General features: G+C 39.9%; 1 protein-coding gene across 7 annotated transcripts in view; it reads right to left on the bottom strand.

Annotated features, from left to right (window-relative positions):
- LOC147435688 (uncharacterized) overlaps positions 1-16,237 on the bottom strand; it is a 41,557-nt gene extending 25,320 nt beyond the window's left edge. The window contains exons 1-5 of one of the 7 annotated variants that reach the window (XM_086488680.1): positions 15,110-16,237; positions 14,077-14,160; positions 14,001-14,017; positions 10,754-10,842; positions 4,638-4,898 (exon numbers count right to left, since the gene is read on the bottom strand). In XM_086488680.1, coding sequence (XP_086344806.1) covers positions 4,879-4,898; positions 10,754-10,842; positions 14,001-14,017; positions 14,077-14,160; positions 15,110-16,129 — 1,230 coding nt within the window. In that variant the 5' untranslated portion in view covers positions 16,130-16,237 and the 3' untranslated portion in view covers positions 4,638-4,878. Of the gene's footprint in view, positions 1-4,637; positions 4,899-8,796; positions 10,451-10,753; positions 10,843-14,000; positions 14,161-14,729 lie in introns of those variants that run through there. The other 6 variants (XR_015185104.1, XR_015185103.1, XR_015185105.1 and 3 more) reach the window with 6 other exon arrangements.
- Positions 16,238-16,500: the final 263 nt, after the last annotated feature.

Genomic DNA, 16,500 nt, shown 5'->3' with positions numbered 1-16,500 from the left:
AAAATGTTACGGATCGGCCTATTACTGATGCAGATGTACATGATGTACTTGATGAGGAAAGGGATGAAAATGAGCAGACTAGAGGTATGCCAAAATGGTTGGTGCACACTTTGCGTGACAGTAAATTGAATGCACCATACTCGTTCAGGCTCTCGCCATGCATCTTATGCATCAAATTGTTATGCTTTGATTGTGTCTAGCTTACATGATGTTGAGGAGCCTCTGTCTTTTGATGAAGCACAGAATTCAGAAAATTGGATGGCTACCATGCAATCAGAATATGATGCACTTACAAAAAATGACACGTGGACTTTATGTGATTTGCCTCCTGGCAAAAAGGCCATTGGTATGAAGTGGATTTACAAGTTGAAACGCAAGCCGGATGGTGAGATCAATCGCCATAAGGCTCGACTTGTTGCAAAGGGTTATGCATAGTAAAAACGCATAGATTATGAAGAGACTATTGCTCCCACTTGTTGTATGACTATTGTGCGTTTTCTATGTGCATTGGCAGCTCATTTTGGTTAGGATGTACATCAATCAGACATTGTTACTGCTTTCTTGAATGGTGACATATTTGAGGAAGTTTATGTAACGTAGCCTCGCGGTTTTGTCATAAAAGGACAAGAGGACAAAGTGTACAAATGTAACAAGGCTTTTTATGGGTTGAAGCAATCTCCTCGTGCTTGGTATGAGAAAGCTGACACTCATTTGGTCAAACAAGGCTTTCGTAACAGTCCAACAGAAAGCACATTGTATGTAAAGCGTGAAGGTGATGTACTTCTCATTGTGGTTCTTTATGTAGATGATTTACTGATCACTGGACCAAATGAGAGACATATTGCTGAATTTAAGACTGATTTGAATGCTACTTTCAAGATGAAAGATTTGGGGTTGTTGCATCATTATTTGGACATACAGTTTAAGCAGTGTGATGGTGGTATTGTCTTGTGTCAGAAAAGTTACATAGAGACATTGCTATGTAAATTTGGACTTGAGGATTGCAAACCTATTGCCACTCCCATGGAAATAGGTTTGAAGTTGAGTCTACATGATGTTGGCGATCCTGCTGATGTCACTCTTTACCAAATTGTTGTTGGCTGCCTCATTTATGTATGCAACACAAGGCCAGATATTCAGTTTGCACTCTCACAGGTCATCAGATTTATGCATAGCCCAGGTCTAAGCATTGGCAGGCTGTTAGGAGGATTTTTTGCTACCTTAATGGCACTTTACATCTTGGCTTGTTTTATCCCAAGGGGGGATCATTGCCGCTAGATTTACATACTTTTTTGGACTCAGATTGGGCTGGTTGTTTTGACACGCGAGTGTCCACAAGTGGTTTTTGTTTCATGCTTGGCAGTTCATGTATATCATGGTTAAGCAAGACGCAACCTACTATGGCCACTTCGAGTTGTGAGGCTGAGTAGAGGGCAGTCTTCACAGGTATGGTTGAGTGTGTATGGCTCAGACGCCTTATGGCTGATTTGGGTGTTGTTCAGGACACTACCAACACTATCTACACTGACAGTCAGAGCGCATTGACAGTTGCGAGGAACCCAGTTTTTCATGCTTGCACAAAGCACATTGAGGTGCATTACCACTATGTCAGGAAGAGGCCCTCAGAAGGAGAGATCATCTTGGCTTATGTGCCAACACAGGACAACCTTGCAGATCTTTTCACAAAGGCATTGTCTCATGAGAAGCTCGAAGCTTTCCGCAGCTTTCCACAAAGCTTTGGGCTTACTCCCCTTTGTGGAGTGATCATGTCCTCAGGGCATGGCACTTCCTTTTACTCATGTGCTAGCTCTCGTTCACCGCATCAGTCCAGGGGGGATTTGTTACCATATACATGTGATAGTGATCTGTGTTGAACACACTAGGACCGCCGGGGCATTTTTTCCCTCTTTAGGAGGTTTTTTTCCCCGTGCATTGTATATACGCCCATCACTCTAGGACTATCTATCTTTCCATTGCACATCGTAACACACTCTCTATTGTGTGCCTTGAGCTTCCTTCGTCTTCTCCAAGCTGTGTGTTTCTCTGCAACCCTAATTCCAACAGTATTATTGTTTGGATGGCAAGATCCATTTGCTGCCTTTGAGTGAGACGCCCCCAGAACTGAAAGATTTCATGCAATCCTGAAGAGGCAAAAATTTATTAAAGAATATTCATGGATACAATAATGCACTTGCATTTGCCTCTTTGGGTGCTCACGTTGATGAAAACGTGTCCCGGGGAAGAGGAGTTTACACGTTTAAGGCACATGGTTGTATATATCACAACATTGGTCCTTTAATGCTAATTGAAGGACATAATGAAGTTCCTCGATTTGCAGAATTTTTATTTTTTTTTACACGGAGCATGAGCTACAAAATAGATTACTTCATGTTCCACACTTGGACGTTTAAGTATTACAAACTTTACAAGAAATTATGCATATGGTGAATCCTTATGCTCATGCACTTCGCACTGCAGGTGCATGGTTAATGGATCTGTTGTTTCAGAAATCAAGATGGTGATAACTGAAGCTCGCTCTAATGGGTGGCAATATCTTGCTCCCCGTGGTGATGAAATTGCTGCTATATTGGCTGGGCAAGGCAAAGAGAGAACTATAAGGCATCGTGACATAGTGTTAAATCTTCGAGAAGGGAGATTAAAAAGGATTTCTAATTTGTATCGATCATACATGCCTCTTATGTATGGTCTTTTATTTCCAATGGGAGAAGATGAATGGGATCCTTCAATACAAAGCAGACAGAGAATTACACAAAAACAACACTATAGTTTTTGAATACAAATAAGAAATGACACTATTGAGTGTCTCTTACGAGGTGGTAGGTTGCTCCAACAATATATTATGGATGCATATAGTTCCATGGAGGACTCACGTTTGTTGTGGATAAGAAATAATCAGAGGACACTCCGTGTTGAGGTCTATCAAGGTTTGGCTGATATGGTTCAGGCTAGGGATAATATCGATGCAATTTTGGTACAAACTGCTGAACATAGAATTGTCTTGCAATCTTTTTTTACTGGAGGGCCAAGATACATGTGCCAATAGTACCAAGATGCCATGGCGATTTTTCGTAAGAGAGGAAAGCATGATCTCTTCATAACTTTTACATATAATCCACGATGGAGAGAAATAGAAGAAGCATTGCTACCATGACAAAAGTGCTTCAAATCGTCCGGATCTAACTGCACATGTATTCTATCAAAAGTTCAAAGACATGATGCATTTGCTCATAAAAAAGGTTGTCTTTGGAGATTTTGTGGGTCATGTATGTGTGGTCGAGTTTCAAAAGTGAGGTCTTCCACATGCACAGATGTTGTTGATTTTAGCATCTGAGTATAAACCAATGGAAGTATCCCACTATGATAAGTTGGTGTGCACTGAGCTCCCAAAAAAAGAGCTATTTCTAGAGTTTCGTAGTGTGATTAGTCGTTGCAATATTCACGGACCATGTAGTCCCTTGAATTCAAATGCTCCATATATGATCGATAAAAAATGTAGATTCAAATATCCACGTAAATTTAACCTCACTCCAAATGTGGATAAAAGTGGATATCCTTCGTATATGAGACGAGATAATGAAAGTTTTGTCCAATTAAGAGATTACAAACTAAACAACAGATGGATGTTCCATACAACCCATTTTTATCATTCAGATATAAAGCACACATCAATGTTGAGATTTGCTCGACCATTTCTACTCTCAAGTATTTTGTACAAGTATGTATATAAGGACCGTGATCAAGCCAATGTGGTGCTCCGTGATCATGAAGGTGTTTTTGACGAAATTAAGAGTTATCTTGATGCACAATATGTTTCTATATCTGAAGTCATTTGGCGAATTTATAGTTTTGACATACATGAAGAGAAGCGTGATATCCAAATATTGTAAGTTTATCTTCCCAATCAAAGTACTGTGAATTTTGAATATTCAGATGATTTGGCAAGGTTATGTCTTAATTAATTGTTTAATGGGATTAACCTTGAGCTATATTTTTTTCTCTAAATGATAATACTTATCTTTCTCTGTATTTGACTTTAACACTGTTTTTTGGACCGACATCCATCAACGACAAAGTAATTATTTACTTTTATAATATTCACGAGTTTACCACATGTACATCAAAATGAAACAATGAAAATTTGAAAGGATTGTGACATGACTCTCTCACTTACATTTTTTAATCAAAATTTTCTTTTTGTTAAATGAGATTGGTTTTGGTTAAATAAGTGGGACCCTATCCCTTTTAACTCTTCATTTTAATTTTGAAATATTCACGAGTTTACCTCTTGCATATCAAAATGAAACAATAGAAATTTAGAGAGATTGTGTTCTCTCAAAAAGTTTATTGTGAATTTTCTGGCTATTAGCATATTACTTTATCATTTTTTGAAGAATATAAGTTTAAGTTTATTTTTAAGAGAGCTTGAATATTTTATTTTATTTATCTTTGTTTGGTTAGAGATGGCATATCACTCTACAATGACATGGATGCACATGCAACCACCATCATTTGTCTATGGTAATTAACTGCATTATCTATGATAATCAACTATTTTATAAAAAAGTTCATATGAATTACCAGTTGTGTTATAAATCCACGGTTTTGAAAAGAGCATTTACATGCTTATGATGTTGTTCGGTTGTCTGTCGAGAGGGAGAGAGACAGTGGAGTATATTCTCAGATGTTTGTCAAGCTACATAAATTTCAAGACTCAATGTATGCCAAGCTACATAAACGACAATCATCATCAATAAAATAAAGTTCTGGAAACATCACTTGGTGTTCACACTATCCACGGTCCAATGCGACTCACACTTTGTCCAAAGCGTCGAGTAGGGCGATCTAACACATACATCTCTATCCTCCAACCGGAACAACTGTCACCATATGAATAACGTATATTAAGTGGAAGTTGTTCCTCTATCTCTTGAATACTCATATAAGCATGGCCATTATCACAATCAATATTAACTTAATGTGATAATATCCCTACAAGCCATCAAAATAATAATAAACACCCAACAAAATATATCGTCGATAATAATGGTTCATGTTTACAAAAACATATTTAATGTTAAATCTTAAAGTACATAACAAAAAAATATGAACAATTTTCAATAAGTCTCATTTTATCGTACCGAACAACTTCAAAATCTTCACTAATGCGAACAACATCATCAGCATATAAAGACCCTCTCCAAAACCGTGGATCTATAACACAATTGATAACTCATATGAACTTTTTTGCAAAATAGTTGATTATCATAGACAAAGCAGTTAATTACCATAAACAAATGATGGTGATTGCATGTACATCCATGTCACTGTAGAGTGATAGGCAATCTCTAACCAAACAAAGATAAATAAAATAAAATATTCAAACTCTTTTAAAATAAACTTAAACTTATATTCTTCAAAAAATGATAAAGTGACATGTAATTAGCCAGTAAACTCACCATAAACTTCTTAAAGAACACAACCTCTCCAAATTCTCATTGTTTCATTTTGATATGCAAGAGATAAACTCGTGAATATTTCAAAATCAAAATAAAGAGTTGAAAGGGCTAGGCCCCACTTATTTAACCAAAACCAATTTCATTTAGCGAAAAAAATTTGATTGAAAAAAGTAAGAGACAGAGTCATGCCACAACTCTTTCAAATTTTCATTGTTTCATTTTGATATATAAGTAATAAACTCGTGAATATTATAAAAGTAAGCAATTACCTTATCGTTGATGGATGTCGGTCCAAAAAACATAGTGTTGAAGTCAAATGCAGAGAAAGGTAGGTATTATCATTTTGAGAAAAAAATATAGCTCAAGGTCAATCCCATTAATTTGCAATCTTTGGATATCAAGCTTCTCTTCATGCATGTCAAAACCATAAATTCGTCAAATACCTTCAGAGACAGAAACATATCGTGCATCATGGTAACTCTTAATTTCGTCAAAAACACCTTCATGATCACGGAGCACCACAATGGCTTGATCATGGCCTTTATAGACATACTTGTACAAATACTTGACAACATAAATGGTCGAGCAAATCTCAACATTGATCTGTGTTTTATATCTCAATGATAAAAATGGGTTGTATGGAACAACTCATCTATTGTTTAGTTTGCAATCTCTTAATTGAACAAAACTTCCATTATCTTGTCTCATATACGTAGAATATCCACTTTCATCTACATCTGTAGCGAGTCTAAATTTGCATGGATATAAACCTACATTTTTCATCGACCATACACGGAGCATTTGAATTCAAAGGACCACATGGTCTGTGAATATTGCAACGACTAATCACACTATACAACTCTAGAAATAGCTCTTTCTCTGGGAGCTCAGCGCACACCAACTTATCATAGTGGGATACTTCCATTGGTTTATACTCAAATGCTAAAATCAACAACATGTGTGCATGTGGAAGACCTCGCTTTTGAAACTCGATCACACATACATGGCCTACAAAATCTCCAAAGACGGTCTTTTTAATGAGCAAATGCATCATGTCTTTGAACTTTTGATAGAATACACGTGCAGTTAGATCCCGACGATTTGAAGCACTTTATCCTGGTAGCAATGCTTCTACTTCTCTCCATCGTGAATTACATAAAGGTTATGAAGAGATCGTGTTTTCCCCTCTTACGAACAATCGTCATGGCATCTTGGTACAATTGGCACATGTATCTTGACCCTCCAGTGGAAGAAGAGGGCAAGACAATTTTACGTCCAACAGTTTGTCCCAAAATTGCATCGATACCATCCCTAGCCTAAACCATATCAACCGAACCCTAATAGACCTCAGCACGGAGTGTCCTCTGATTATATCTTAGCCATAACAAACATGAATCCTCCATGGAACTATATGCATCCACAATATATTTTTTGAATAACCTACCACCTCATAAGGGACAATCAATAGTGTCATTTCTTATTTGTACTCGAAAACTTTAGTATTGTTTTTGTGTAATTCTCTATCTAGATCCTCTTTGTAACAAAGAATCCCATCCATCTTCTCCCATCGAAAACAAAAGAACATACATAAGAGACATGTATGATCGATGCAAATTAGAAATCCTTTTTAATCCCCCTTCTCGAAGATTTAACACTATGTCACGATGCCTTATAGTTCTCTCATCGCATTGCCTGTACAATATAGCAGCAATTTCACCACCACTGGGAGCGGAGTAAGATATTGCCACCCATTAGAACGAGCACCATCTTGATTTTTGAAACAACAGATCCATTAACCATAGCACCTGTAGTACGACGTGCACGAGCATAAGGATTCGCCCTATGCATCATTTCTTGTAAAGTTTGTAATACTTCAACGTCCAACTGTGGAACATGTAATCGTCTATTTTATAGCTCATGTTCCGTGTCAATAAAATACAATAGTGCAAATCGAGGAACTTCATCACATCCTTCGATTGGCATTAAAGACCAATGTTGTGATATATACAACCATGTGCCTTAAACGTGTAAACTCCTCTTCCTTGGGACATGTTTTTATCAATGTGAGCACCCAAAGAGGTAAATGCAAGTGCATTATTGTATCCACGAATGTTCTTTAAGAAGTTTTTGCCTCTTCGTGCAGAGGATTGCATCAAATCTTTGAGTTCTGGGGCGATTCACTCAAAGGCAGCAAATGGATCTTGCCACCCAAACAACAATACTTTCTTATAAAATTACGAATACTTATTCCTTCAACCTTCCATGCTACAGCTCCACATATGGAACATTCAAAGTCTAAGCATCCTAAGTTGTGTATCAAGCATTTTCCAAATCGAATTGGTACCATGGAAGGATTTTTCAAGATGGGAGTAGATGCATAGTGAGAGCAAATTGACAAACAATGTCTTTCTACCTTCGTATAGTCTCCCTTAAATACAACCGGAGGCTCTATGCACATTTGCTCTAAATTGCTTGCATGGTCTTCAACATGAATATCCATGCACTCATGATCTGGCTCTTGGCCAACAATGGGTGGTTCTGGTCTCTCATATTAGTCTCTTTCATAAGAAATGTGTGGATGTAATCCTAAGACCCTCAATGCCTTTTACACAAAGTGTTCCTAGCTCTATTTCTTGCTATTTCACGCCTAGCTCTTTGAGATTGATCAAGCTGTCTAATACGTCTTGCATGCCTTGGAGGCAACATTCGCGGTCTAAACACCATCTGCTATGAAACTTCAATTATTAATAAAACTAAAGTAAAAACGCATGAATGTACACTACAATCCTAGCAGTTGTACTTATGTTGTAAGGAAATTGTTGATAGAGAGAGAGAGAGAGAGAGGATGGACAATAATGCAAAAAAGCTCTCCATAGAAGGGGAGAGAGCCCTAACACCATCGGCTACACTTAGAGAAACTAATTAAGGAAACTATCAATGAAACTAAACTAAAAACACATAAAGGTATACCATAATCCATGCAGTTTTCCTTCTTTTTAAAGAAGAAGAGAGAGAGAGAGAGAGAGAGAGAGAGAGAGAGAGAGAGAGATGACAATGCAAAACAAGGAGGTAGAGACCATTTCAATTGTTGTGATTCAACTTTATCAATTTGATGCACGAGAATGAGAATGAGTATATGTTAATTTCTTTAGTAATCACTTGCTATCGTTTAATGTTCATAAATCCATGTTTCATTTCACACACACACACACACACACACACAGAGGATGTGGGCTATACACCATAATCCTAGTTTATATACGTATGCTATGAGTTCTATCCTACCATATGCATCTACACGGTTGTCCATATCTCTCTCTCTCTCTCTCTCTCTCTCTCTCTCACACACACACACACACACACACACACACACACACCCCATTTGCATTTCCCTCTATTCTTGCTATTTTTTTCAATGGCATGTACAATCACACATGTAGAGAAAGATACACCATAACATAGCTTTGGAGCTTTGACATATATAAATTGAAAAGTCTAAAAACTTACATAAAGCAAAGTTCTAACTTTTTGGCTACATGGAAAAGAAATGTTCTAGTACATATATCATAAGCAGTTTGCACTTCGTTCATGTACATTGTAACCAACATGATTATTTGGCTTTGGCAAATTGTGTTTGACCATTGTATTTAGTTTATTTGAAGTGGCTCGAATCTTTGAAACTCCAGAACCTTGTAGCTTTGTTAAGGCGCCCAATTTATTTGAAACGGCTCGAATCTCTGAAACCCCAAAACCCTGTAGCTTTGTTAAGGCACCCAGTTTGTTCACAGTGCTCCTTAAAGTTGACACAATTTCACCCGAGGTACGACCTTGCTCATTGTGTTGGCCCCCCAGGAATTCCCAAGACCACAATACGAAAATTCCCAAGACTCGCCTCAATTCGAGCAATGGATGCCTATAAGTATACTTGATTTTCCAAGATCTTTGATTGGGTCTCTTTCATTTCATCATGCAACTTCCATACAATTCCATCCTCAACCTAATTGTTGGAGCTAAGTGTTCAAAGCATCTCCACAGTGCTCAACTAAGTTGTCTCTACTTGCTCACAGACAGACTTGATTTCTTCAAGAGATTCAAGAACTTGTCTCTTGGTTAACCCACCCAACGTCCGGGCTAGCCTCTTTGCACCACGCACATTACGAAGAGGAAGAGGGGTCACAACGGCTTCATCATCAGTGATTGAAGTACATACTTCTATGTGAGAGGAGCTTGCATAATTGGTTTTGCAAATGCCAGAGGTATAGGTGTAGTACAAGTTAGGTCCATTATACTGCACATAGATACACATGGAAGAGAGAGGAAAATAAATACACGTATATTTATTGAGAAGATGTTGGTAAGAACTCAAATTATTAGATAGTTTTATGTTAACTTTCCTCAACATATTCTCCCTATCCCAACTATTACGCTTCAAGTTTTCCAACTTGCGGACAGAGCGAGCGAGAGAGGAACTCACGGGCAACAGTTTGACTACAACTAATATTAGAGAGAGAGAGAAAGAGAAAGAGAGAGAGAGAGAGAGAGAGAGAGAGAGTTAATGAGAAACATATCGACTTGGAGTAACACTGGCTTAGCTCAACATTTTCTAAATCCTTATTCTCCCGACCTCAACTTGTATGCATAGGAGACAATGTAGCACTCACCAATCTCTTCTATTGGGAGACCCTATGATTGGCAACAAAGGGCTCTCTATTTAAAAGGGGGCTCATATCTACTACTATTATTCACTCTCTATATATGGAGTCTACTCTCTCCCTCTCCCCACAATAGAAAAACTCATACTGTGTGTGTGTGTGTGTGAGAGAGAGAGAGAGAGAGTTATAATTGTGATTATATTCATTTGAAATACCTTAAGGTTACTTGGTCTATGTGGGGGAGGGAGAGAGAGAGAGAGAGAGAGAGAGTTTCTACCTCAAGAGAGTTTTTTCTACTCTCCCTTTCCTCGACTTTCCTTCCTACACACACACACACACAGGTATATGTTTGTTGTTGCAATTGCTCGCCATAGATCACATGTGAGTATGTGCGTGCGTATCTAAGTGTATATGTATACATATATGTATATACACATATAAATATATGTATACATATACACTTAAATACGCACACATACCCACATTGAGAGAGAGAGAGAGAGAGAGAGAGAGAGAGAGAGAGAGAGAGAGTTACAAAAGAACTATCAACTATTTACTTTACCTACAATAATCGTTAATTTCATTAGAGATATACCAAGAGCTACTACATAACTTGAAATCTACCTGTACGAAAGGAGGTCTTTGCCTTTGCCGTACTGACGAACACTTGAGTCAAACTGCGAAAGAGCTCCACCAAGCAAATAAAGCTACAACTGCAAGGAAGGAGTACTATAATGAGGTCTCTTGAAACTATTCTATCTACACCAAGTCCTCTCTCTCTCTCTCTCTGTCTCTCTCTCTCTCTCTCTCATCCCCCATATGATCTGCTCTAAGAAAATCATCCACCAAGAGCCTACATTTCTAACTTTCAAGGTACACAATGCTGAGCAATATACATCTACATGTTAAGTTTGAACAAATGCAATTCTTCATAGAGTATCGCACTTTTTATTATCCTAGCCTAAGCGTGAGTAGCATCTAGCTAGCATGTATGAATCTATGCTATAAGTTATACTATGCATTGAGTCACACGGAGTCTCTCTCTCTCTCTCTCTCTCTCTCTCTCTCTCTCTCTCTCTCTCTCTCTATATATATATATATATATATATATATATATAATTTATTTATTTATTTTTATTATTATTATTTTTTTAGAGGAAGATTAAATATATCTCCCTCTACTCTTCTTCTCTCCCTACATTTCGGCATTTTTTAATCACTCAATGCATGTATCGAGTCCCTATCTCTTGCACCAGTGTTCGGGAAAAATATGTCTCAACTTTACATCGTGTCGTTTTCATTTAAAAAATGTCGGTTGAGGGGAAGGGGAAAAGGAAAATTTCCAACTGATAAACGCAAGGATCAAACCCCTATCCGCTCTAGTTGCTACCATTTTTGCTAGCACTATCACTCTTTTGTCGTGTCATCACTATGGGGTCCCTTGCAAGGTTTAGAGGCTGGGAGCCTAGGTCAGATATTTGAGATCGAAAGGGCGAGACAGAGCAAAGCAAATAACAGTTAGCAAGTACGAAGAAATTTCTACATTTCTAGAAAGTAGCGATGGCGAGAAAGCTTCCAATATGGAGGGTGCTAGGTCTAGGTTTCCTCAAGTATCCGTCGATACTTTGTTGGCCATTCAATGCCAGCTCCACACTCGTCGCCTCCGCCTTTCACACCACAACCATCGTCAACCTCATCTCGTTCAACAATACATTGCCAAGTTCTTCCTTTTATCTTCTTGGTTCTACCGTTGTATAAAAGCCTAAGGTTTACTCCCTCAACTGCTTTCATCTGTTGGTAATATCATACGATCCTTGCACATGGTTTTGCCCTTGAAAGTACTCGTGTGCAAGGGGTCCACATGTAAGTTTGTTTTTGTTCCAATCATCACGCAATGAAATGTCGGTTGCGTAATACGCAACGAAACGTCGATATGGAACGTGATTAATCTGTTCCAACGGATCAAGTTAACATCAAGTTTATTATGTCCTTTTATGCTAAATGAAAAACCACGCTTGCCTGATACACCAACTCCAATCAAATGATGCGCCATCTCTCTCTCTCTCTCTCCTTTCGCCTTTGTTTCCGACCCTCAGACAAACGTAGGTACTCACATGTAGGGCCGCTTCTCTCTCTCTCTCTCTCTCTCTCTCTCTCTCTCTCTCTCTCTCTCAGCATCACCGTGAAACGCGTTTTGACAAGTCGGGACTAGTGAAACGTTTCGGGCCTTGAAACGTTTCGCTCACCAAGTGAAACACAAGTCGTTTCACAAACAAGAAGTTACCATAGTCACTAATGTTAGTTTGAAAGTCGCTAAACGGACGTTTCGGTCTCACGTTTCACTGTGCTCTAATTTTGGACTGAAACATTTCGTGGTGAAACGCCGCGTTTCAAGGTGAAACGTACCTTGAAACGTTTCGTGGTTACGTTGCTCTCTCTCTCTCTCTCTCTCTCTCTCTCTCTCTCTCTCTCTCTCTCACACACACACACACACACACACACAAAACTGCCCTTATTTGCAATGCTCAATAGACCCATGCTCCCGGCCACTCTCTACGCTGCTTTTCTCTCCACTCTTTCTACGCTTCCTCTCGCTCAGCTTGAGAGACCCAACTGTGCATTCTCTGCTATTGGCCACTATTGCTCAGTCGCCCTCTCTCTCTCTCTCTCTCTCTCTCTCTCTCTCTCTCTCTCACACACACACACACACACAGTAGTGGTATTAGACAGTGGAGGCGCGCAGGCTGGGTGCACTACTACCAGTAGTGCTGTCGAAGCGCTTGGAGACAATAAAATGCAGTTGGGACCGCAACCATCGAGCTCCTTGTTGAGCAAAGAGTGCAGGTGGCCAATGGCATATAAACACCCGTCAAGCTCTTTGTTGAAGAAGGGCTTGAAAAGGGTCGGTAACGGGTGCAGAGCACACACAGAGAGAGAGAGAGAGAGAGAGAGAGAGAGAGAGAGAGAGAGGGGCTAAACACCTGACGATGCTATACGCCTCCCCAGCCAGCTGCAAGTGCGCTCTCTCCAATGAACACCAACTCGCTAATCGCCAATAGCAGCAATGGACTCACCAAAATAGCAGCAATGGATCCTCTCTCTCTCTCTCTCTCTCTCTCTCTCTCTCTCTCTCAACAGGAGCTCGCCATAGCTGGCAAATGAAATGCTCTCTCTCCTGCTCGTCACAGAGCTCGAATGCTCTCTCTCTCTCTCTCTCTCTCTCTCTCTCTCTCTCTCTCTCTCTCTCTCTCTCTCTCTCTCCAGAGCGCACTCTCCCGCTGACGGTTGGGCTTTCTCCAAGCGGTGCAACACCTCGTCCAGGTCCCGGCTGCTGGCAGCTCACCACCTCACTTAGGTCTTGCCATGTGGACGCCTGAAAAAGGCCTTCCATAATATGGTAATATAGATGCCAAAAAAAATGACAATACCTTTGGGAAATAGCATTTGAAAGGAAATGCTTTCTTTCTCTTGAATTTTTGAAGGGACACATGTCAAGCAAACAAAATTGAACGACCTTCGCCCATATTGATACTAAGGCCTTTAGCATGCCAAAAAGGATGCATTCCACAAGGGCATAACACTTTGACATGCAACATCCAAAAAACCTCATGCACAATGGGGTACATCACTCATCCAAGATAGTAGAAGTAGTGCTTTAGTCAATGCAAAAGACCATAGTGCAACCCTCTCTCTCTCTCTCTCTCTCTCTCTCTCTCTCTCTCAACTGATTAGTCAATGCAAAATACCATAGAGAAGTTTTTAACATCGTACAAACAATCCCAAGATATGTTTCACTCTTATGTGTTCAGCACAGTGAAAGATGGGACCAAAACCAAAACGTTCATAGATAAATTTTGAAAAGCCTTAAAACCTGTAAGTTGTGTTCCGCTCGATCAGTAAAACGTTTCAAGGCCATCTGAACCTCGTAAAGTGCGTTTCATGGTGACTATGCTGGAGGCCAAGTCCCACAACTGGGGTGCCAAGGAGTGAGGAGCTTGAGTCTGATGATGGGAGATCGAGACAATACCCACCTGTGTAGACCATGTATAAAATATTAACCACAAAGATCTCTCAACTTAAGCAAAAAAAAACTACAAAATCTGATCTCACATCTCACAAAGTTCAGAACCAAAGTTCTTACAAAATTATGCGCATTCCTGATGAGAGTGTCCTTTATGCTAGATGCGATGAAAAAAATGCACTCATAATTCAATGTCGAAAGGCCTATAATTGTTGTTACATAGTATGAGCCCCAAAAAAATCGGTTGTATTAATATGAATGTACTACACGTAGATGACCAATCCATTCTACTCAAAGAATGTTCTCAACGGGCAGAGATGAAGCCCTTTAATTACATATAATGCAGTCAATGACTTGCATAATGTAACAGATTGTATAGTAAATTCCGCACACACACAAGCACTGGTTTAGGCCTTGCAAATGATTGCCTGCCTGCCAACAAAGTGGTTAGATCGGGGCCGATGGCTTGCAGCTTATAACTCATTTAGACGAGTGCAACCACTGGGGCTTGTTCGGCACATGGAAGTACAAGTAGCCTGCATGCTATTTGTGATAAATGTTCCATAGACTACTCCTTACCTGCTCCATCCTAAAAAGCAATCAACATAATCGAGCCCAGGGTCAAACTGATAACCATTTGCTTAAGCAAATTGTGTGAAATCTAGCCTGGGCTCAAACTGATGACCCCTTGTAAAAACTGTGTCGTATGAAACCGATGGTTCCGGAAGCCAACTCCATAATTCATTGGAAATATCATATGACAACACTCTTAATGTACCAAGAACACGAAAGCATATAAAGTTTCCAACACCAACACAATCGACCCAGTTTGAATTGGCTATACTCTTCACATCTTCTAAAATGCATTCAGGCATGTCGCGCATTTTGATCCAACACCTTGAATTGCTTTCGAATCTCCATACAATGAGGCCCTTGTTGAGTACATCAACTGGACATACCATAAAAATAGAGTTCTGACAAGCCAGTAAACGATGCGTCTCTTTCCCATAATTGACAGGCAGGTCCTGAATTCGCCAAATTCCCATTCCATTGTCAGTGCTCTCTCCAACCACCAGCATTCCAAACGGGTTTAAGAGCAAGCTATAAAACACCCCATCACATTCAATCATCTGATCATGCTTCATGATAAAACATGTTGGCATGGAGCCCACGATCTCCCATGAATTCCTGCTGAAACAATACGCCTCGATAAGAAGTTCTCTCTTTGCCTTCCCAATGACCATTACAGAAAAATCATGTACGCGTAAGCAGGGACATGTCTCTTCGCTTGCATCTTTGGCTTTGCCTTTCAATTCAGCAGCACAGAAATGTCCTTCTGATGCACACTTTCTGCTGTCTGTAGATATCAAAAACCCTTGCCTTTCATTGTTTCTAATGGAGGTCGTGGTCGAAATTCCAGTTATGGGAGAAGAAACTCTAGCCTTCACATGTGCAAGTATGCATCTCTTGTGAGAGGCAGAAAACCCCTGAGTAACAATCACTTCAATGCACTTAAAGGGCGGCAGCTTGAAAAGGGATTTAGTTAGAGGATTGCATACATGGAGAGAGGAGCGAAAATCCAAGAGGAGGAGGCCAGATCCGGTGCCGGCACACCAGACAAAACCACGTTGAGCGGAGGGCAGTGTTTGCACATGGAACGCATCCAGCATGGACGAAAGAAAACCCACATCAAACTTGAACCAGGAAAGCCCATCGAAATCGAAGGCCAGCAGGTAATCGAAGCTTTTTGGGGTGAAGAAGATAAGCCAAGGGCGATGGCCAGAGCGGAAGCGAAGAGAGGGGAAGTGGGTGAAAGAGGGAGAGGAGGTGGCGGAGTTCCACCGCTTGCAGACAAGCTTGCATCGGAAAAGCAGCCTTAACGGCAGCCAGCCTAAGACGTTGCTCTGCACTTCTGCGGGAAGCTCCGCCCATAGAGGAAAGCCTTCTTCCTCTTCCTTCTCCCTTTTCTTGCTTGCCATTCGACTGCGTATAGTGATCGACCCCTACTTCTATTTCCAGTAGCCCGACAGCATTTTTCTCATGCCCCAGTAACCTACGTTAACGTGTTTGTCTGTAGGAGCTGTTTTGCTTCAAGAAAGGCACGTCTTAGCCTATAAAAGTCGAAGGTTTGACCCTGTAGAGGAAGCTCTAGGCATATATGAGAAGGAACTCTTAGCAGTTCTACATGCTCTAGATTCGTGAAAGCACTATTTACTGAGGACTCCTTTCATTCTGCAAACGAATCACCAAAGCCTTAAGTACTTCATGACGCAGACCAAGAACTTCGACAAACAAATGAGGTGGGAAATTTTTGTTTCCTTTCACAATTTCATTTTCATATTGCTCACAT

This window comes from Adiantum capillus-veneris, chromosome 18, assembly GCF_014529385.1.
Source record: "Adiantum capillus-veneris isolate H3 chromosome 18, ASM1452938v2, whole genome shotgun sequence".
Lineage (NCBI taxonomy): Eukaryota > Viridiplantae > Streptophyta > Polypodiopsida > Polypodiales > Pteridaceae > Adiantum > Adiantum capillus-veneris.
Note: the sequence above shows the minus strand (reverse complement) of the source record. Positions and strands in the feature narration are given on the sequence as shown.